At 38.8% G+C, this 21,793-nt stretch overlaps 2 protein-coding genes and 1 long non-coding RNA gene across 5 annotated transcripts; 2 read left to right on the top strand and 1 right to left on the bottom strand.

The window, feature by feature from the left end:
• The first annotated feature begins 1,297 nt into the window (after positions 1–1,297).
• bmp15 (bone morphogenetic protein 15) lies at positions 1,298–3,940 on the top strand. Its single transcript, XM_051400465.1, has 2 exons — positions 1,298–1,824; positions 2,384–3,940. Exons 1-2 carry the CDS (start codon positions 1,467–1,469, stop codon positions 3,403–3,405), a joined length of 1,380 nt encoding a protein of 459 aa, XP_051256425.1. The 5' UTR covers positions 1,298–1,466; the 3' UTR covers positions 3,406–3,940.
• A 4,332-nt stretch (positions 3,941–8,272) lies between these two features.
• Positions 8,273–11,732, bottom strand: LOC127363704 (uncharacterized). Of its 3 annotated transcripts, none has more exons than XR_007884924.1 (3): positions 11,239–11,732; positions 10,743–10,863; positions 8,273–10,557 (listed from the first exon to the last, which is right to left on the bottom strand). It is a non-coding gene; the product is annotated as an uncharacterized LOC127363704 (long non-coding RNA). The 3 variants fall into 3 exon arrangements; XR_007884922.1 differs by having other exon boundaries at positions 10,743–11,417; positions 11,492–11,732; XR_007884923.1 differs by having other exon boundaries at positions 11,492–11,732.
• Positions 11,733–11,905: 173 nt separating this feature from the next.
• Positions 11,906–15,968, top strand: leap2 (liver-expressed antimicrobial peptide 2). The gene is made up of 3 exons (XM_051400510.1): positions 11,906–12,455; positions 13,115–13,293; positions 13,771–15,968. The coding sequence occupies exons 1-3, from the start codon at positions 12,378–12,380 to the stop codon at positions 13,823–13,825; spliced, it is 312 nt and encodes a 103-aa protein (XP_051256470.1). The 5' UTR covers positions 11,906–12,377; the 3' UTR covers positions 13,826–15,968.
• Positions 15,969–21,793: the final 5,825 nt, after the last annotated feature.

Below are 21,793 nucleotides of genomic sequence, written 5' to 3'. Positions count from 1 at the left end.
TCTTCAATTGTTATTCTTTTTCTATCGGGTCCAAACAGTTGTTAAAATACCAACATCATATGACAACATCATACCTATTTTTTGTCTTATAATTGTCACATTGACATCACATGGAGCATGAACAGTTCAAATTATGTTTTTTTTTGTAAGGTCCAAACAGTTTTAAAATATAATTTTTTAATTTTCTTTTTCTTTTCCTTTTTTGTTTGTTTGTTCTGCATATGGAATATTTTCAACTGATTATCAACTCATTCTCTTGTTCTGTACTTTCTCTTGTTCTCTTGTTCTGTAGTTTTTATAGTAATAAGGTCATTCATCAATACTGGCCAGCTGAGTTCAATAACATGGTTTCTGACCCACTGTCCTATTTGAAACAATCCTGTGTAAGAACTTGCTCTGAAACATGTGATATTACACTTCTATTCATTCATTCCAATATTCAATATTATATCAAAACTATGAAATCTTGGCACAAATATCTATAAATGTGAGTGAAACTGTTGAAAATGATCCTTACTACTGCCGTTTGATTGATTGTTAAACGTCCAATTCAATGGACTTGAGGGTTCAAGTGGTGTTAAATGGTGCAAAAAGTAAAAAAGAAACCCCTGTCATGTGACGTCCATTGTAATGGACACAGGGGTTAAATCCAGAATTCAGGTTTTGTGTGTCAGCAGAAAACTGTGAAGAATGTTATTTTGCTTTTAATGTGCTTTTTTTAAGTGTGAACTTTTACTTTCTTTAGCAAAAACAGAAATCCATCTTTTTAATCTATGAACCAGCTGTGAACCTGATGCATATAGCACACAGTATCCAGGTATTCTACTTCTGCCTGATAGTATAGTTGGATTATTATTTGTTTAACTTTGCTTCACCTGATTTAAATGTAGATTAATTATTGGCTTGTTCACTTCTGGTGGATGGCATAGAGTCAACCTGCAGTACAATGCCTTAAAGTTAACCTATGTTAACTTCAACAGTCTGTAGATACCCAAGGAAACTGTAGTGGGACACAATAAAACACACAGCTTTAAGCATTAAACACACAAAACAATACACAACAGAACATATGAATATAAATGTTTGGACCTAATCGATCAACAATGGCACATTTTAAAAAAGAATAAGTCAGCAAACATTATGTGAGAGCAGTTATATAAAAGATAGAATCATTTGTATAATAAAAACCCAGAATAACAACAAATAAAAAGTCCACTTTAACGCACCTTTATCACGTGACTTCCTCACGCCGGCCTACCATTGGCGGCTCCCGCTCACCCGAGGAGTTAATTGGGGTCACCGTCAATCTTCAGGAACTTGATTGGCATGTCCAAAAATGTCCGGTGCTCAGGTGAGCCAGTTAATCGCGCCCTCGGCAGCGCGGAGGATGGTCGCCAACCGAGGCCTCGTCGGTGGAGCTCGCTAGCACCAGAAGGTTTCTTCTTTTTTTTTTTTTTATCACAAACATGAGGGCGACCCGCTCCACACACAGCTTCCTGCGTGTCTGCCTCCTGTCCTCTTTTATCTACCTGTTCTGCTCCACCTGCACCGGAGTGGCGTCCGGCCGGGAAAAGGCCTCCCATCGCCCCGCGTTGACGCAGCGCAGCCGCCGGAGCCACCCGAGCGCACGGCACAGAGGCGCGCACCACCGGCCGCTGACGGACGCGCAGAAAGCGGACCAGAACCTGCAGTTCATGTTGAGTTTGTACCGGAGCGCAGCCGAGCCGGACGGCCGGCCCAAGCAGCACCGAAAGTTCGGCTCCAACACGGTCCGTCTGCTGAGGCCGTCGGCGTCCTCGGTGCACTACCTGCCGGCGGCAGGAGGTGAGGGGTAAAATGTGCTCATTGTGACGATGTTTTTGGGGGTTAATGTTGCATTTTAACTGATTTATACGCTGTTGGGTTGTTTTTAAAATACAGAAATACATCCTATTCTATCAGGTCATCATGTGTTTGTGGAGAAATGGACATTTATATTACATTTAGACACATTTATCTATTAAAACAGAACTTTTTCTGAGGAAAACGACCTGTTTTCAGCTTTGGGATGATGCGTTTTAATGCTAATTTTTAAATAGTTTATTTATCTGGAGAAGTAAGAGACTTTTCTCACTTTATCCTTCAGTTAATCTGAACAATAATCACATTCAGAACCACCACATTTGGAGACACATGGTACACAGGAAGTAAGAGCTGTCAGACAAATGTAGTGAAAGTTGCTTCAAATGGAAATATTCATGTAAAGTCAACTCTCTGATCACCTTCCAGCTCTATATTATGTCTTTTTTAACTGGATTTAACAAACAAATACCCAGATTTGAGTTTTTAAATAGACAAATTACTTTAAATTGATTTTATAACACAGATTTTGTTTCTCCTTCAGACCACCACTACAGCTTCACAGTCCAGTACAACCTCGACACTCTTCCCTCGGAGCAGCTGATCAGAGCCTCGTTCATCCACCTCCGCTCTTCATCCTCTCCCTCTTCGTCCTCCTCCTCCTCCACCGCAACCGCTAGCACCAACCAGGCCCTCGAGCCGCCCCGCTGCAGGGCTCAGATCACCTCGCTGGGCAAAGAGAGCCTGGTCACCCTGGAGCCCCACGAGCGCTGGACGGAGACGGACATCACCGCACACGTCCAGCAGGGGAAGAACCAGGGCGCGGGGGGACACTTGACCCTCACCGCCCAGTACTGGTGCACCGAGCCTGGGCACGCCGAAGAGGACGACGGCCCCTCTTGGTGGTGGGCTTTACTTCACGGGAGAAAAAGATGGCGAGGCGAACCTCATCTGGAAGTCCCGTCTCTTCTTTTGTACCTGGAGGAGGAGAGGGAGGTGAAGGACTGGATGGGGGACTTGCTGGGGACCGAAGGGGAAGACATCATGAGGCGAATAGAGCAGTGGCATCCCTCGGTTCGCCGCCGCCACCGCCGCTCCAAAGACGTTTCGAGCTCAGACCCCAAAGATTCTTCGCTGGACGTTCTGAAAAACGCCCCGACTTCCTCCTCCTCCTCCTCCTCTTTCTCCAGCTCGCCCTCTGCCTCCATCATCTCCGACATCCCCGACTACAAGCGCAAAACGGGCGCGCCCAAGAACCGCTGCAAGCTCCACTCGTTCCGCCTCTCCTTCGACGAGCTCGGCTGGAGTCACTACTTCATCGCGCCGCCGGTGTACAACCCGCGGTTCTGCCAGGGCAACTGCCCGCGGGTGCTCCACTACGGCTACCACTCCCCCAACCACGCCATCATCCAGACGGTCATCAACGACCTGGGCGTCGGGGACGTCCCCCCTCCGTCCTGCGTGCCGTACAAGTACATGCCCATGAGCGTGCTGGTGGTGCACAAGAAGAAGGTGGAGTACAGGGAGCTGGAGGACATGGTGGCCGAGTCGTGCACGTGTCGCTAAAGAAAACACGCTGAAGAAAAATGGACTTTAAAAATAAAAGGAGGGCAGATTTGATGGGTCATTTGTTTGATCTACAGCTTGGCAGTTAACCACAACGAGCTCGAGACTGGAAGGAGGAAGTTGTTGTTGTGGTTTCAGGTCTTCGCCGTTCCTGTTAAAGCACTTTAAAGAAAGGCAGCTGCTGGATGAGACAGATTATTATTCTGTGAGCTCTTTAAAAGCACTGTGCAGATTGGTGAATGTGCGATATTCATGGTCACTAATGTTGTTTTTTTTGTTGTTTTTTTTGCTGTTTACAGTGTAACCTTTTTGCATTTTGTACATATTTATAATGTGAGGTAAAATACTGCAGGTGCTGCTACTGGCCTGTCTTTAAAAATAAATAATAATAATAAAAAAATCACAAAATGAAGCATTAGGAAGAGGTGCAACAGTGTTGGATGTTAAAGAAAACTAACACTGGTGTTGTAGTGGCAAGGAATGCAATTTTTATTACGAGTGAAAATGAATAATAAAATAAAATGCATGTTTTCTAAAAAAAAAAAAAAAAAACCTTATTTGTCATTTTTGATGTTGAAAAATGGATTTTGTTCTTTTAAAACTACTCAAGATCAAGATTTAGCTTCCAGTGTGTGACATTTAGGAGGATCTATTGGCAGAAAGGGAAATAAAATATTCATAGATACGTTTTTATTAGCGTATACAGAGTCTGCCATGTTTCTACAGTAGCCCAGAATGGACAAATCAAACACTGGCTCTAGATAGGGGCCTTTTTTGGGTTTTTTTGGTTTTTTTTTATTGTTTCATAGTTTTTTCTATAAGCATGGAACAGGAGGGTGAAGTGAGGGTGTTGTAATCTGCTACTACACCACTAGATGCCACTAAAATCCAACACACTGGTCTTTATTTATTTATTTTTTTGAGGTTCTCAACGACGACTTGCTGTTTTTTTATGGCGAGTTATGTGCCGATTGTTGTTCATCAGTAACTTCCAGGAGCCACTGCTGAATGCTGGGTAATGTAGTCCCAATCAAAGCTAGCTGCTTCCTGCTGTCTCCAGTATTTAAACTATGCTAAGCTAACGAGCGGACATGAAAGTGGTTTGGGCTTCTCATCCAGTGAATACTTACAGTATTTAACTCCTTCAACGTCAACAAAGTACAGGAAACTGTAAAAGATATTATGTGAGTTACACTGCAATGAGAGAGAAGTTATTATAACTCAAAAAATCTGATTTTAAGTGACACTAACTCAGTTTGATAAGTTACAGAAACATTAAATATTAAATATTTTGCTTTTCATAATACAAATTAAAAATCAATAAATTAGGTTTATGTCACTTAAAATTACTGTAATAATTTAGTTTTCCTAATTTTTTTTTAAATATAATTCCTTTTATTTTTTAACCCTATTGAGTCCTATAATAAAAATATAGGTTTAGCTTATTTGAACAGAATAACACAACATAAACATATTACATTAGGATTAAACCAAGGATTGTGCTGGTGAGATTAAAAAGGCAAACTGGCTTTATAAAGACACCAAAAAATTATAAATCAGTCAGATAAAATGGGTTTTTATCAACTAAAGAAAGGAAAAACAGAAGGAAATAGAAATGTACTACTTTTATGCACTAAAAATAAAATAAACTTGAGATGTATACATAGTTTACCACTAAAAACAAGGATAAAGAAAGTCACAATTGAAGAAATTCAAGTAGTTTAACTCATCATATGAACTAAAGTTAAAGTTTTAACCATAAAGAATTAAATAACTCCATTTCTAAACGTTTATTTCATGCAAGCAATAATTTTCTAAGAGATTCCTGCTCGACTTGTAAAATAAAACCTTCATTAAATATTAAAGTCCAGCAGGTGGCGTTCTTCACTAAGAACAGAAACTTGCTGCATAAAGTTTCCCACAATCAGACATAAATCCTGCATCCATCTATAGAAGTGGGTTTGTTTTCCTTTATTAGTTTAAACACCATTTTATTATTTGCCTCTTCTTTCTCCTTGACCTCAGTATCAGGAGAAACCTTTGAGGAAGGAAAAAGGTCACAAAGTGGACACAAACAGTCGATCATACGTATGTAGATTACTGATAACTGAGTATATAAGTCCTTGACACAGATTTCATTGTCAATGGACTTCTCTTCACCCCTTTATTTTTTTTTTTGCCTTTTCATGCTCACAGGAGCGTAATAAATACAAAAAAATGAAGAAGTGATGAGGAAACAAATGTTGAGAATGAGTTTGTGGGGTTAAAATGTAAAAGTACAAGCAAGTTTTACTACAAAAGTTCATATAAATATATATATATATAAATATTCAGAAAGCAATAAACTAATTATTTAATCACTAATATATAAAGCCAGTTTCCGTTTTCTAAAGCAAATGTCTGAGCTACCTATCACCAGCTAATACATCCAGTAGAGGTTAAACTTAAAGCTCACATGATTGAACTTTGCTCATATTTACACAACAACAGTCACCTGAAGGCAGCATGATGTTAATGTCATTTAAAAGGGAGGAAATGTACTAAACTACGGCTTGCAAAGGGGAGAAAGTGGCGTTATGTGATCAAATGATTCCCTTAAATGAGTGCAGTCGTTATTGAAACAGTTTAATTCTGATGCAACACGTTAAAATTAAAGCACCTAAAGGTCGATTTAAAACCATGATAACAAACCAGTTCGCTCCTGAATGTAACTTCTTTTTAACTGCTGTTGTTTCTTACCGTATAGTTGTTCTCTTGATTGTTGTTAAAACTGGTTTGAGATTTAAATAAGTGGTTGAATGAATGAATGAAATTGAACAGATGGACGTCATAATGAAATGGACTTTGCTCTGTGTGAGACGGCTACTGTAAGTGGGTCAGAGAACATTAAAAATGGACAACAATAAGTAAACATTTGCAAGAAATTACAAATAAATACACAAGAAACAATCAAATCTAAAACATCCATGAATAAAAGTCGACAGAAAGAAACTTAAATGAACACCAGGGAGAAAAATAACATAAAAATAATGATGACTAAAACCTAAAAACTAAGGCTGTAACATTACTAACACACGTTTCATGCCTTGGTCGGTGTTTATCGACCTCAACATGGGTTGTGCAGAAACACACACACACGCACACACACAAAGTACACACAAAGAAGCAGGTCATGATAAGCTGCGACCTATAAATAAACCTCATTTTCGTCATTTTTTTTCAACTAATGTGCCTAAATTTTGACTTAAAGTTGCCACAAACAGGTTCAATTTGACCATATTTAGCATGTAGGTGATGTTGTTGTCCTACTGCACGTGCATGGTGAGGTTTAACAGTACCTGAGTTGAGTGTAAAAGCACTAATGTATCATCAAAACAAACAATACAGCCGTAAACTTGTTCTTCCTTCACATATATTGCATCGAGCAGCTAGTAGACGAGTTTACAGGAAATATGTTTTACTTCCCTGAGTTGCTATTTGACCTTGAATGAGTCTTCATAAGGTTGCTGATAAATGACAGCGTGACTCAGACGGTGATTATTGTCACGTGCAGAGATTTCTGGGATTTCTTTTTCAAAATAAAGTCAACACACTTCTGGACTTTTGCCTTGTTTTGAGCTACTGAATGAAAAAAAACATCACTGAGGTGTTTACTGTAGAGATTTCAAGCAGTAATATTGTTCGATTTTATTCTTTCTGACTTCTAAAGTAACGCCTATAAGTCATTTTTTTAGAGAGATGCAGTGATGTTTTCTTTAAAAATGCATGAATTCATCTGAACTGCAGCTTGTTTTAGTGTTTTAAAATGATAAAATAACAATTTACTGAACAGAAAATGGTTCAAATCAGGCGAAAAGCGGCAGAAAATAATAAATTACCTCACTTGCGTTGCGGTAAAAGTGTATTTTATGAGAAGACGTGCAAGAAATGAACGTTTAATTCAGTCACAGTCGTGTATTGCTTTGCCCGAGGATCTGCCACGCTCATGTGTTACGGTAACATTTGTGTCTAGAGTGACTGGAAATCCTCTGTTTTTACAGGACCTCCCCGTCTATCTGCTCCAGGGATTTCATGTGTGTCTGGTTTCGTCCTTCTCACCCCTAATCTCCTGTGACAGATGTTCCCAAATAACACACACACATTCCCATCACACAGGGACGAGTCACACGAGGAAGAAGTGACCTGTGGCTAATTGTATACGACTGAAGCGGCCTTAAAGGTCGGTTGCTGCAGGAACTACTGAGTTCTATTACTGGATCTTGTGTGGAGAGAAAGTGTGTTACGAAATGAGTCATTTATAGTCACACACACACTAATGTTTGCCTTTACTGTATGCTGTGTGTCAGAGTTTGTGTTCTGCACGCCAATAGCTGGAATTAGCTGTCTGTTCCCTACAGAGTGCAAGTTAGCATCGCCCTGCTTCCTTTGACAAAAAGTAAATGGGATTCCTGCTTTAGATTTTGGCCAATGCACATTAACCAACACTGCAGCCTATATAACACTTAAATGTAAATGTGCCAGAGTTAGCAAATAAGCTCATTTTCATTCGTAGTCCCTGGGCAGGTTATAACAAAATGTGTCCAATATCGTCAGTACAGTGCTTCAAGAACAATACGGTATAATATAATATATAAATGCAACACAAAAGTGACTCATGAATGCACGTTTGGTTTGAATTAAGCCACGTCTTAAGTTTATGTTTAAACATTAAGTAATTAGTGCACTCTCAGTTTCGGTAGGTCGATTTTTGAAGTAAAAAGCGAATGTTTAACTTCAACGTCAGCACCGCTCAACATCCAACTTGTAATTAAATCAATGTAAATAAAATCTACAAGTAGGAAAGTTTGAGTGAGAATAAGAGCTCGAACATAAGCTGTAAAGCTGTAAAGGCGAAAAGTAAGTACTGATGTATTTTACATCATAGAACAAAATGTGACAAACAAAACAAAACTTAAGCTTGTGTTTATTTCAGACCTTATTTCAGACCTCTAACCAAAATCCAATAAAATAAAAAAAACCCACTGAGCTCAGTGCTTAATGCCAATTTCTTAATGAAAATACGCTCTCGAATAAACCTTTATCTTATAGATTAAATATTTTATGAGGAAGGAAACTCGACACAGCAGCCCGCTAAAAGAGCTATAAGGTTCCTGGTATCGAACTAGACGTTCCTGCTTTATTCTAAAATTCCTTCAGATTAGAGAGAGATAAGAGATACGTGCTGCTAGAGGGATCATTGGCTTTGATTCAAGGCCTGGCCACATTAATAGGACTTTCTGGGTAACCCATTTCTGTTAAATCCACCCCGTCCTGCATGCGGCCTGAAAACTGATTGGATGAGGTCATGTCTGCAGCCGTCCTTCGATCCGTTTGTCCAAGAGAAACTATTCCCTCTTACTTCACAGCAATCAAAGTTTAAAGTTCAGACTGGATGGTCAGAGGGGTTTAGATCGTGGACTGACCGTGCTCTCGTTCCACAAAGCCTGAACCTTCAGCTCTGAGAGTTGACCTTCATTATGCAAAGTATAAAGAGTGAAGAAAGAAAGAATGTGCTGCAGCTGGAAAGTTCAATGGCAGCGCAGGTAAAAGTCCACTGTCGTCTAATCCTTTATTAGACGACAGTGGACTTTTACCTGCGATCAAAGTTGAACATTTAGCTGTGAGCGTGAGGGGCAGATTCAGTCATTAAAGAAACTGTAGATAGATAGATAGATAGATAGATAGATAGATAGATAGATAGATAGATAGATAGATAGATAGATAGATAGATAGATAGATAGATAGATAGATAGATAGATAGATAGATACTTTATTTATCCCAACAGAGGTTGGAAGGAGCCAAAGTAGTGAGTTTGCACTTCTAGCCGTCTACATTTTTACGTTTTAATTCACTTGCATCATTGCACGCCTTCTTAAACGTTAACACAGGTGCACATTGCGCACGACAGCCTTATAATTAATAGACAAAACTATTTGAAGTTGCAGTTAGTTTTGAACAGAAACAGTCGGTAGAAATGTCCTTCAGAGAAACCAAGAGATTACTTTTATAACTTTTATACTTTGAGTACATTTTAGAGCCTGTACTGCATTAAAAGTAACTGATTAAGTACAGGAAAAGTCACAGGAAGTGGAGTTTTGTATTTTAAATCTATTATCATTAAAGAAACTGTATGTAGAGATTTAAAGAGGTTGGAAGGAGCCAAAGTAGTGACTTTTTACTTCTAGCCGTCTACAGTTTTACATAAATAACAGCTTCGATACTTGAAATTTGTATTTTTTTTGCATCATTGTACGCCTTCTTAAACGCCAAGACAAAAGGCACATCGCCCACGACAAAGACTACTTTGAGTACATTTCAGAGCCTGTATTGCACTTTGTTCACCTTTAAAAGTATCTGATAAAGTACAGGAAAAGTCACAGGAAGTGGAGTTTTGTATTTTAAATACATTGTCATGCATCTAAACTCCATCCGTTTTCCATTTTATAAAGAAATTAATTATTTGGTATTTAGCTTTATTTAAAATGTTTTCAACTTTATGCACTAAATTGCAGGAAAAGGGCAAATAAACCAATAAGAAGGTCTATTGTATAAAGTTATATACTCTTTAAAATGCCACTTTTTATATTCTTGATATTCTTTTGACACTTTTCATGCTCAGGATGACAAAAACTCTTCACATTTGTCGATTCAAATATTAAAACCGGTTGCAGGAGTCCATCTGTCCTTCATTATCATCGCACGACAGGCTGAGAAAAAACTTAATTTAAATGTCTCCCCATCGCTCTGCAGCTGCTCGGCCCCGTCAGGCGCAATCTGATGAGTCAGGCTCGGCGATGATATATGATGCAGATGTTCTGGAGTTTATGTAATGCTTTGGGAGGGGGAGGAGTTCCTGTCAGTCTCGTGCTCCTCTGGAGGCCTTTCAGCGACGAACAACCTTACAGGAATCAGCGCAGGAATTTTCCATTACATCCATCTGGGAGCGTCTGAACTGTGCTCTTTCCTCGTTCTGTTTCAGCGAGTGTTTAAACATACTTTTGTCGTGAGCTTGTCTTTAACATGCAGCTCTCTCGGTCTTGGCCGGGGCTCATTTTCTTGGGATAAAAACTTCCTCGTCTCTTCCAGGCTGACCTGAATTGCCCCTTGAAAACCTACATTTGGATTGGACAAATGGACAGAAAGGTCTTAATTAACGTCTTCTAGGAAGGCACGTTTAATGACCTTCTGACCCACGAAGATTCCTTTCAAAATTACATCATTATCCAGCAGGAAATGAAATGCTGTTTATTGATTTTTTTTGAGAACACGTGTCCTGTAAAAGTGTTGTCATTCTCACCTTTGTGTTACTAACCCAGTTGACGATGTCCAACCACGTTGTGTGCAGGCGTCTGTCTTTTATAACCCCCTCCAGGTTCACAGTACAGGTGTGATTCTCATCATGTCGTCATTAAACAACACTTTAAAAAAGCAAAACTATTACATTCTATGTTTTTCTCCAAGACTTTTCAACAACAAGTTTCTGCAAAATATAGAGGAAAAGGCTCGAGGTCAGAGTGTAATGTATGATATTTCTGTGTGTAATGGCCACACATTTTTACAACTGGAGTAAGTATGAATCACTTTTGCAGTGTGCCCATGCATCCTGGATGATCTGGAAATTTAGAGACTAGTTTTCCAGTCATGGAAATTAACCAAAAAATGCTGGAAAATTGTATTTTACCCGCTCACTCTCCAACATAAACACATATGGTGGTGTATTTTGTTCAAAACCCGACTGTTGGTTGGATAAACTGTGTGAAAACTGGAGTTAAATGTGTCAATACTCGGCCTACCAGTTAATTATATGACCATTTGTGAGCAAGTGCTGTCCTGAATTGTGAAGAAAAATAAGACCGTATCTAGAGCCAGTGTTTGGTTTGTCCGTTCTGGGCTACTGTAGAAACATGGCAGTTAAACATGGCGACCTCCACAGAAGAGGACCCGCTCCATCCGTAGATAAAAACGTCTCATTCTAAGGAAAACACAACAATTCTTATTTTAAGGTGATTATACACTAATGGGTCGTAGTGAGTGTGTATGATATACCTGCTGTCTCCCTATATCCCGTCTACGTTGTATAAGTGGGGCTGTAGGATTGCGTCAGGTCTGGGCCGTCACCAGTCAAAGATACACTTGCGGCACACAGACGCTGCAGATTGATAAAGCCCTTATCTCACTGCAAGTTCATTGACACACACACACACACACACTGTGGCATTGACACACACACACACACACACACAGTACATATATATCCAGTGACCTTTTTGTCTCTTTAAACCCCCCCTTTTTTTCTTTTTTTTTACTCAGCTGTTTCTCTGTCTGTTGCCGTTCATTTACTTTACGATCACGTGTGCGGCGGGCGTCTGCTCCACCTGGTGCTCACGTTTTCTGCACACATACATGTGAAAGAAGAAGTAGAAGTAGAAGAGAGAAAGTGTGTGTTTGTGTGTGTGACAGACAGACAGACAGACAGACAGACAGACAGACAGACAGAAAAAGACTTAGATGGCCTCATTTTTGGGGAACTGTGAGAGGTTTTCTGCAAACATATAATTTCACATTGGGCCAGAAAAGAGAGATAAAGAAAGGGGTGGACGACACACATCATGGACTGTGACTCTCTCTCTCTCTCTCCCTCCCTCTTGCTTTCTCCCTCCTGGGATCATGGCCCCGTCTATATAAAGGAGAGCCGGTGCCACAGTTGACTTTGCTGAGTCAGGCTGGCTTGAAGAGACTTCCAGTAAAACCCTGCGACTAAACTAAAGAAACCTGAAGACTGAAACCTGAGTGAAACCTGACTTGCTGCTGGAGGCTGAAGATTGAAGTGCAGAGAGAAGCTGACAGAGCTTGAGTCGAGTCCTCCAGAAAAGTGTTGCAGATCAGTGGCGAACCTCGCTGGTTGAGATCATACTTACTCAAGGCTGTAGAGATGCAGGAAACAGGCTTCTTCACCCAAAGGAGAGCAGCAGTAGCGCTGTGCTTTGTGCTGCTTGTGCTGGCTCAGCAGGTGAGTGGCATTGTACTAATTTGAAGTTGTGTAGGATGGATTTCTTCTCTCTTGCATGCTTGATGCTGTAAAAAAAAAACCAAAAAACCCCAAAACATATTAATTCAGATTAAAGTCCAAGGAGATGTAGAGCTGGCAGGGTGTTTTAAAGAGAAAATGCCAATAAAAAGAAGTTTTATCGTGTTAAATGTTTTAGATTAAACTAGTGGACGTAGGAAAGAAAGTACTGCAAATATAAACACATTTATGCAGTTTGCTGGCAGATAATAAAAGTGTAAAGTGTAAAATTTCCCCCTCAAGGTCCACTTTCTAGCTGATGATCAAATGTGGTAGAAAGCTCTGGAAAAAGCTAATAAGTGGAGGCTTTTTCTTGACTTTTTTAATGCTTTGTTGCATATTTTGAGAGGATTTTGTCTTAAGGAATCACCTCTTCATGGTTAATCAATCATCCAACTGGGATCACTAGAAATTATATAATATATAATCAAAAAAAAAATTTGATTAAAGTTAAAATATTCTGTTCCTCCTTTTGCTGGGGACCCCTTACAACCCACTCAAGAACGCCCTCTCATTCAATACAAATAAAAACCATTTATACCTCGTTTTTCTTGCTTTTTTTTGGTCTTCTAATGAACATTTCTGCACCTTTTCTGTACCAGGTGTGTGCAGGTCCACTAGTGGCGCAGGTCCAGTCCAGCCCAGACCAGAGGGGAGCCTCAAACGGGGTCCGCACACTGAGGAGGATAGCTCGGATGACCCCGCTGTGGAGGATCATGAACAGTAAACCGTTTGGAGCTTACTGCCAGAACAACTACGAATGCTCCACAGGAATCTGCAGGTAAACAGAAAAGGGGGGGAAAATTAACAAATTTGAGGGATTTGCACTCAAGAAGCTAAATTAAATGTAAAAAAACAGATAATTGATGAATTCTGATTGGTGAGTAATCACGTTTTATGTTGTGATGTTGTGATAATTATTATACAAAAAAAGGCAACTACTTTCTCCGACAATATGAGGTTAAAAATGTGCATTAGAAATGAAATCCGCAAACACAACAAGCCTGTAAAATCCCAGAGGGACTGATTTCATACAGTGTGTGAGAATGTATTTATTATTGATTTATTATTGGGAAGGTTATTTCTTGTATCTTTTTGTCCACTGTTTGCCCGCCTGCAGATAAATTTAACACAAAAAAATCGAACAAATGATTCGAACAAACCGCAGTGTTTGGTGGGAAACTTCCCAGAAATGAAGTTTCAGTGAGAACTTTGTCTCACATATTGTTGTCTTGGTCTTTCTCATCATCACCTTTAGGGCGGGACACTGCTCCGCCAGCCACCGCGGCCCCTCAGAGACCGTGAACTACTAGACGTCCCCGGACTCAACCAGCGTGTTTACATCATTGTACAGCCGTAATCCTTCTCAGAACTGGAGATATGCACTCATCCAGGCTTTTTTTTTCTTTTTTTAATATTTATATGTTCCAATACGTTTCTGATAATATCTAAATGTTTATACTCATTTAAGCAGCATGTCGAAGGGGAATCACTGCTACACTTCTTCATCATTTAGTCTTTTATACTCAGTGGTTTTTAAAAAAGGGTGAAAACCACTTAAAAATATGTGTTTTGTACTGTTTTATGGACCAAAATCTTTCAGCCCTGAACTCAAAGCAACTGCGACGATTCACAATAAGAACATGTTGCTATGCCTGCCAGTTACAGCCTCCGCAAGTCTGATGTCCTCATAGCTTGATAACTGGTGAAGCCAGGCCTTGAAACAATGTTTTAAAAATGATTAACACGCTTTAAAAATAGAGCTGCGCAACTGTTGAGGCATGTAATTATTTTTTTTTGGTAACTTTGCCACTCTTAATAGACGGAGCGAGGCAGCAGCATGAGCCTTCAAAAAAAAAAAAAAAGCTCCTGACCTTTAAATATTTCACCGCCTCGCATCGTGTTTGATAAGTTATCACTTGAATGTGTCTTCAGAGAGTCCAATCATTCCACTGATAATGTGCGACATGGAGACACGCGCTGCCCCTTTAAGGCCCCGAAAAGAGGGTTTAGGTTTAGTTATTAATTCATTATTAATAGCAAAATGTTTATCCTAAACCCAAGAACTGGATAAAATGACACATATTTAACAGCTGAAGGAGTAAACAACCGGATCCAGAGCCACATGCAGCTCTTTAGCCCCTCCTATACTTATATGGAAATTAATAACAGCTCTTTTTTTTTTTACATTTTCAGTTTCATTTATCGTTGCTGTAGGACGAAAGTGATTCTTGCATTCTCCAACTATGAAAAATGTGCAGCCATTACACACAAAAATTAACATTTCGTCTATTAAAATCCTCCATTAGCAGGCGCCATTTCCTCTATATTTCGCCGAACCTCAATAGCGTTGGCTATTAGCCTTGAATCACCTAAACTAGGCTAGCTATGGATTCTCAATCTACAATAAGAAAAGGCGTGGACACATTTGCTAAGCTTATTCTACGGCGAAAATATTTGCATGATAAGGCTCAAATATGTTCTTTTTTTGGCCAAAAATTGCTCTTTTGCTTAAAGATTGCTGATCCCTGAGCTACATTATAACTTATATATCAAAATGTATTGATAACCAGCAGGAATAGAGCAGCAGTACCACAAATTAGGCGTCGATCAGTCATAGCTGAACCTTTTAAAACCACTTTCAGTCTGCGACTCGACAATGGAGTCGATCCAAACGCACCGCACAGTGTCGACTTCCAGATTTGTCGGTGATTGTCGAGTCGTTGGTATCAAACCAGCCTTAGACACCCCCCCAAACAACATGCTTGATTTCCCCTCAACAAAGCACCCAAACAATCATGTAAACTGTACGATCAGCCGCCTCCGACTCACCGACTCCGAGTCAAACTCAAATGGAGTAAAAAGGGGAAAGAGAAGGAGCAGAGGTTACAAAATACTGACGCGATACTCGAGCATCCTCAAGTGTTTTTATTTTGGTTTTTATTCTTCTCTGAAAAGTTGCATGAGCTTCAAATTCATCACATTATTCACGATATATAGCGACGCATGCATACTGATTTTATTTATTTTATCCTTTGTTTGAAATAATGTACCAATTTCCAACTTCATTTTTAACTATATATATATATGTATTTGTTCAGGATATTTTTAAATGGTTTGTTTTAGAATAATCAATCATTCTGACTGGACTGAACTTTTATCCATTCACTTGCTCAATCTTAATTAACAAATATCCTTTTTTTTTTTTTTTTTGCACATCCATCTCCTCAAATTGATACTCGCCTGCATCGTTTACTTCATGCACAGAAGAGCAGGCGGTTGCTGATATTTTCGTACACTCAGCATGTTTGAGAAATGTTTGAGCAGGATTGCACTTTTTTTAAAACCCAAATTATCTTTGTACTGTGTTCTGTCTACTGTATGTAAGGTGTTACCTACATGTAGAAGGCTGGAGGGGAGGAAAAAGTGGAATAAATCTTTGGGGAAAAGTCGAAATTTGGTTGTCTTCTGTGACTGATTTTGTGTTTTAGTTTATGGTTTTAATAATAACTGAAGGAGTCAGACGATGTACACATTAATTCCTGCTTGTTAGTCATAGTTTGGACAGTTATGGGCAAGAAAAATCATCTGGAAGAAGTAGGAATAGTGTAGAAATAGGAATATATCTGGAATTATTCTATATATTGGTTCCTACTGTGTACGTAAATCCTTCAACAGGTCACAAATATATAGTTTATTTTAAAAAAAGGCTTAGAAATGTCCTAAAACAACTGGGTATGGTAGTTTTTCGCAAACATGTGGACATAAGAAGGGAAAACACACATGCATTGTAACTAAAAATCAGTTTATTTTACATGAATAAAAGGGGAATTAAGTCAGGGAAGAGAGAGAGAAAACAAATCAACTTTATTTATACAGTTTAAAACAACCAGAGTTCAAATTAAAGCATCAACAGCAAATAAAAATACATTAAAAAAGTAAAAAAACAGGCACATTAACAACAATAAATGGCTGACTGACACCAGGTGAGCTGAATCTCTCTGACGACCCGACTTCAGGAAGACGTCGTTACAGGGACTACTTTTAGCTGCGGATGAATACACGTTTGTTTCTCTAGCGAGTATTAACAGCTATTTAGAGCGTCGGTCTCTCCAGGAGTTCAGAGTTCTTTTTAGGGGGGAAGGTTGCTGCATGTTGACGTGTTTTTTTGCAATGAAATTGTGGGAGAAAGTGGAAATATAACCTCACCAGATCCAAGTTTTTAGAGCCAGATGCAGCAGTTTGCTCTCCACCGACTGCTTGACCTGCAGGGCATGATGGTAAACGCCTGATCAAAGAGCTGATTGGCTCTTAGTTTTGACCACAAACACCAAATTCTCTGTGTGAATTTAATATTTATCTCTAGGTTGTCGCTGTTTCATGTCTCATGTGCAATGGAGGTTCAATCTGCTAACAAACAGATCTTGTGTGAATAATAGTTAGAATAAAGTTTATTTATATATCCGAACATGGTCTAAAAACTACAGGTGTAAAGGTGTAAAGATGATGTAAACATTTCTGTGACTTCCTGTTTATTCTTTAAAGGCTGCTGCTGCCGCCTGATCTCGTCCACTTTACAGACGATGTGCAGTTCATCTCTAACGAGCCTAATGATCGCTCAAATCTGGTTAAATTGTTATTAATTCACATTTATAGTGTTTATTCTATTCCCTAATTGTACGACTGTCTCTAATGACCATTATAATTAGTTAATTGAAAAATGGTAGTTTGAGAAAAAGGTGCATTTATAGTCCAGATCTTTGGAGTTTCTTCACCTGTCGTGGAGAACCTAACCTCGAGAACCGGTTCCAGTATTGTCCGATCCATCGATCAATTCCTTTATCCGGCATCTGTTCAGTTGGACACAAACTCAAACTAGTTGCAAACCTTTGTGCTGACACTTTTGTCCCACACAGAAACTTGATCAGGATTCAATAAGCGAATGAACCGGACCGATAAGCAGAATCGATAACGGTATCAATAAAGTCTGATCAATTCCCACTCCTAAGAGGTTGCTCTGTTGACGTGCATCAGACATTATATCACCCGTAGCACTCGGACAACACCTGGATTTGATCTTTTAATACCTTAATCCACTTTTATTGATCAGGTTTCTTTCGATTCCCTACGCTGTGTCCTGGGAATGTTGGAGTCGGGAAACTTTAACACAAAAGCTGCCTGGAAACAAGAAGCAGCTCACTCAGCAGATCCTGTTGAATCTGAATCTGAAACACATTTACTTCTTTGACTAATTTAACACATCTGCAGCACTGTAAAATAAAAACAGCGCTTTCTCATGACTCATGATTGATCCGAACTGAAATCTGTGTTCAAAAGTCATAAACAGCTGTTGGCGTTCAGACGTTCAGTGTTTCACAACCGACGGAGGCGAGCCAAGTGTGAGAGAGAGAGAGCTGGAGATCTTATTGGACCGGGTTTCGAGAAGAATAATTTAACCTTACATGAGAACTACACGCACATTTCAGTTCGATTGTTTTAGATCCGTTAAGTCTAAGACGAACAGGAAGGGAAGATAATGGAAACAACAAGATGAGAGGACAAGACCAGAGAGATTTTGATAGAAATAACTACTTGTAAGTTAAAGTATTTGTTTTGTTTTAATGAGGCGATATGTTAATAGTACTAAGACCTCAGTGAACCTTCAACAGTCTGGAGCCGGAAGGGATGTTGGACCTTGTTTCTGGGAGATGGGCGTGTAAATATTGGGGCACAGACAGGCATTAACGTCCCCATCCAACACTTTTTGGGTCAAATCAAACCTTATCGCTCAACATCAGACCTCACTAATCAATGATCTTGTGGCTGAATGGGAGCAAATCCCTGCAGCCAGCTTCCTTAGTGTCCTACAAGAGTGGTTCCCAACATTTTTTACTGAAAGGACCCTTTTTTCTATCATTTAATAAACTGACTAAGAGACATATATTATGGATATTTCATATTATATTCACAACTGTACAACGAACTGCAAGATGTTTGTGTTAAACGAGTAATTTGGATGTATTTTAAGCAGATAACTTCCTGTTAAGGGAGCTTTTTGTATATTTATCTGTCTATATTATGTAATTTTCTTTATAATTCTCAACAATCCTACATATCTAATCTGCTTTTTGTTTGACAAATTCAGTGTTTTCCTTCTTTCTGTCACTTGGCAGTTGTTAGATCAGACAATTTCCTTTTATTTTGCATTTACTTTTTTTGTTTTAAGTTTTCTTACAGGCCTTAAAATCAAGAAGGCCTTCATAGTCCATGCATTGTGGGGCAGGTGAGTATGCACAGTAAGCTCACGCTGTATACTAGTTGAAACACGTTACATACACTGTAAATCCCAACAATATATTTTAATAAATGAAGTAAGCTGACACAACTTAATCCTCCCGAACAGGTAATGTTATAAAAATTTATAAAAAAGAAAGAAAATTGTATTTAAGTGGTAACATTTGTATAAAGAAGATAAATTAAAGTTACTTTATTCAAATAAAAAACACATTTTAGTTGCATATGAGTGTAACTTACTTAGTTTTAAGTTTTAGTTACCTTAACAATAAATACTTGAGCTACTTCTACTCAAATTTTATATTTTTTTAAAGCTTAAATTGTTGAGAATTTGAGTTGAACTAACTCATCCAGTACTTTAACAAGTTATTTAGACCCAGTTACACTGCTGACGATGTCTGAAATCTACAGAATTTCACCCAATGGAGGCGAAATCGGTCGCTCTTATCACCCAATCGTCTTCAGAGTTAAATCACAGCACGCCGAAGCTTTCCTCACGGATCAACTATGACCCCGCTGAGTGTTTACTGAGGCGAGTTCATGCTCCCGTTGGCCCGATGTCGAACTTGGCTGCTTTCTCCACCGTCACCATCCATCACGCGTTGTCTGGGCAGGAGTCATCTGGCGCTCTCGCCTCGCACACAGTGTTCTTCATACAAAGCTGGACGGGCCAACTTGCCCCCCACACAGACGTATTGGTGGTATTTTGGTATTTTTGGGAGCAATAAAGACACACACACACACACACACACACACACACACACACACACACACACACACACACACAGGCGTTTGGTATTCTTTAAAGTAGGTTGCTGTTAGGATCACAGAGTTTTATCAACTCCATTATGAAACGCCTCAACCTTTCCTCTGCTTCCACAGTCTGTTTTGGGAACTTTCAGTTTTGTTATCTCTTATCTTCTGTCTACAGTTTGGGTTCACAACAAGTCTCTGCTTAGAGCTGCTACAGTTTTATTTATGTGGATGTTGGCAGATGTGGGTTCGTGAGGGACATCAAATTAGCCCACATTTTATTTTATGGACACCTCCTGGCCACCGTACTCTCAGATGTCTCCTTTTTAAGAAGCAGGCTGCTGACTTTGCCTTTTTGTGAGCTGCCACAAATCACAGATAAAAATATGTATTTATTTAAAACAGCACGAGCTGTACTCTGCAGTGTTTGGTCCGAAGGGCGAACGTGGTCGACTGCGCAAAATGTTCCCAGCGTTTTCTGGAAGTGATTCGCCGCCACTTTGTTCAGTCCGAGGACCTCAAAACGCAGGATATATACATGAGAGGGTAGAAGAATAACAGACTGAAGACGACAATATTTACCTCAGTATCGTCCCCATCCAGTTCCTCCACAAGGCCAACCGGTCTGGGGATAATGTGACCTTTAAAATGATCACACACAATAAATAAGTCAGCAGATATTGTGGACACATAAGGGCTATCTCACCGTTTTAAAACACTGAATTTGTATTATAAGTTTGTATAAAATAACATAATAAAGACAGAATTGTGAAAATTCATTCAAATATGAAATAATATATTAAATTTGTCTGTTTACTCAATGATAGAAAAGCCTTAAGGGAGCCTACAATTACATATTTTAAGTATATTTTATATTATACTCTGCTAGCAAGTAACCCAAATACCAATATTTAATCTCAGATCAGTTTTCTTGATAGTTTTATAGAACTTTTTATAAACATAATTACTCGTGTGCCCTTATAAAATGTACAATTACTAATTACCTGTAAAGAAAATGCAGTCAGTAACCTAGTCCAAGTGTCACAATATTAAAATAATGTAATCTGATTACTTTACGTTACTCAACACCAAATATACCAAAATAAGAGAATAGAGCAAAAAAATTAAGATTTTGTGTATTTTTAAAGAAAAACTGACGTGTTTTAAACTATAATCCTGCTAAATAATCCCCATTTTTACCAAATGTAACTGTAATCTGATTATGTTTTTTTTTTTTCTTCTCTGTATCTGTAATTGATTACAGCCTGATGTTGAGAAATCGTTTTAATTGATCGTGCAATTGGTAGATCTATGACACTTGATGTACTGCTGACTGCTGCAAACTGGGTCACATGTTTAACATTTAAATTTCTGATCCAACATCTGAAGATGTTTTAGTTAAAACTCAGACAGATGAATCATTGATCGTTCATTGATTATTAATAAACATTATATAAGTGTGTGTGTGTGTGTGTGCTTATTCTCAGTGTCAGGAGTCAATATTTTCAGGCCTGCACACAGAGCCTGTCTGGGTTTATTCCTGTCTGTTGTGTTTATATAACCAACCCAGGGTCATATAGTTTGTTTGTGTTTAACATCAGTGAACTTTGAACTCCACGCTACAAAGTTTAACATGATATTCACCTTTTTTACTCAATATTTTCTCCTTTGAAGCTGTTTAACTTCAGTTTTTGTTTAATTTTAAACGTATTTAAATAAAACCTAGTTCCTACTTTCCTTATTTTTTTAAGGAATTAGATCTATTTCTTGCATTTCCCTGCAAACTCTTGACAACTAGTGAATGAATTGCTGTGAAAATAATAACTAAAAACTATCAGTGACTTTATGTTTGTCCAATTTCTTCCTACCTATAGCAACAGTTGAAGTTTTTAATGTTACATGTTAACTACTAATAATAATAATCCAATATAATGTGGATGCTATGCTAGAAGCTCTATGAGGTTGCACTAACACGCTTGCAGTGGCAATGCTAATATACTATTTATATATTTAATTCAGAGTGTTAGCTTTGTCTTTATTAATCTTTTCTTGGTTTAGGACCACAAACTATTAATGTTTAAGTGAATGAATAAAACTAAGGACGCTGACGTTTTTAGTCTTTAAATGCTGCGGTTTTTAGACAAAGGTTAATCCTGCAGGGAGATAAAATGTACAGAAAGATAAGCCCCAGCCAACTCCCAGACCTCTGACCCCCTTCTGCTGATATTCACACA

This window comes from Dicentrarchus labrax, unplaced genomic scaffold, assembly GCF_905237075.1.
Source record: "Dicentrarchus labrax unplaced genomic scaffold, dlabrax2021, whole genome shotgun sequence".
Lineage (NCBI taxonomy): Eukaryota > Metazoa > Chordata > Actinopteri > Moronidae > Dicentrarchus > Dicentrarchus labrax.
Note: the sequence above shows the minus strand (reverse complement) of the source record. Positions and strands in the feature narration are given on the sequence as shown.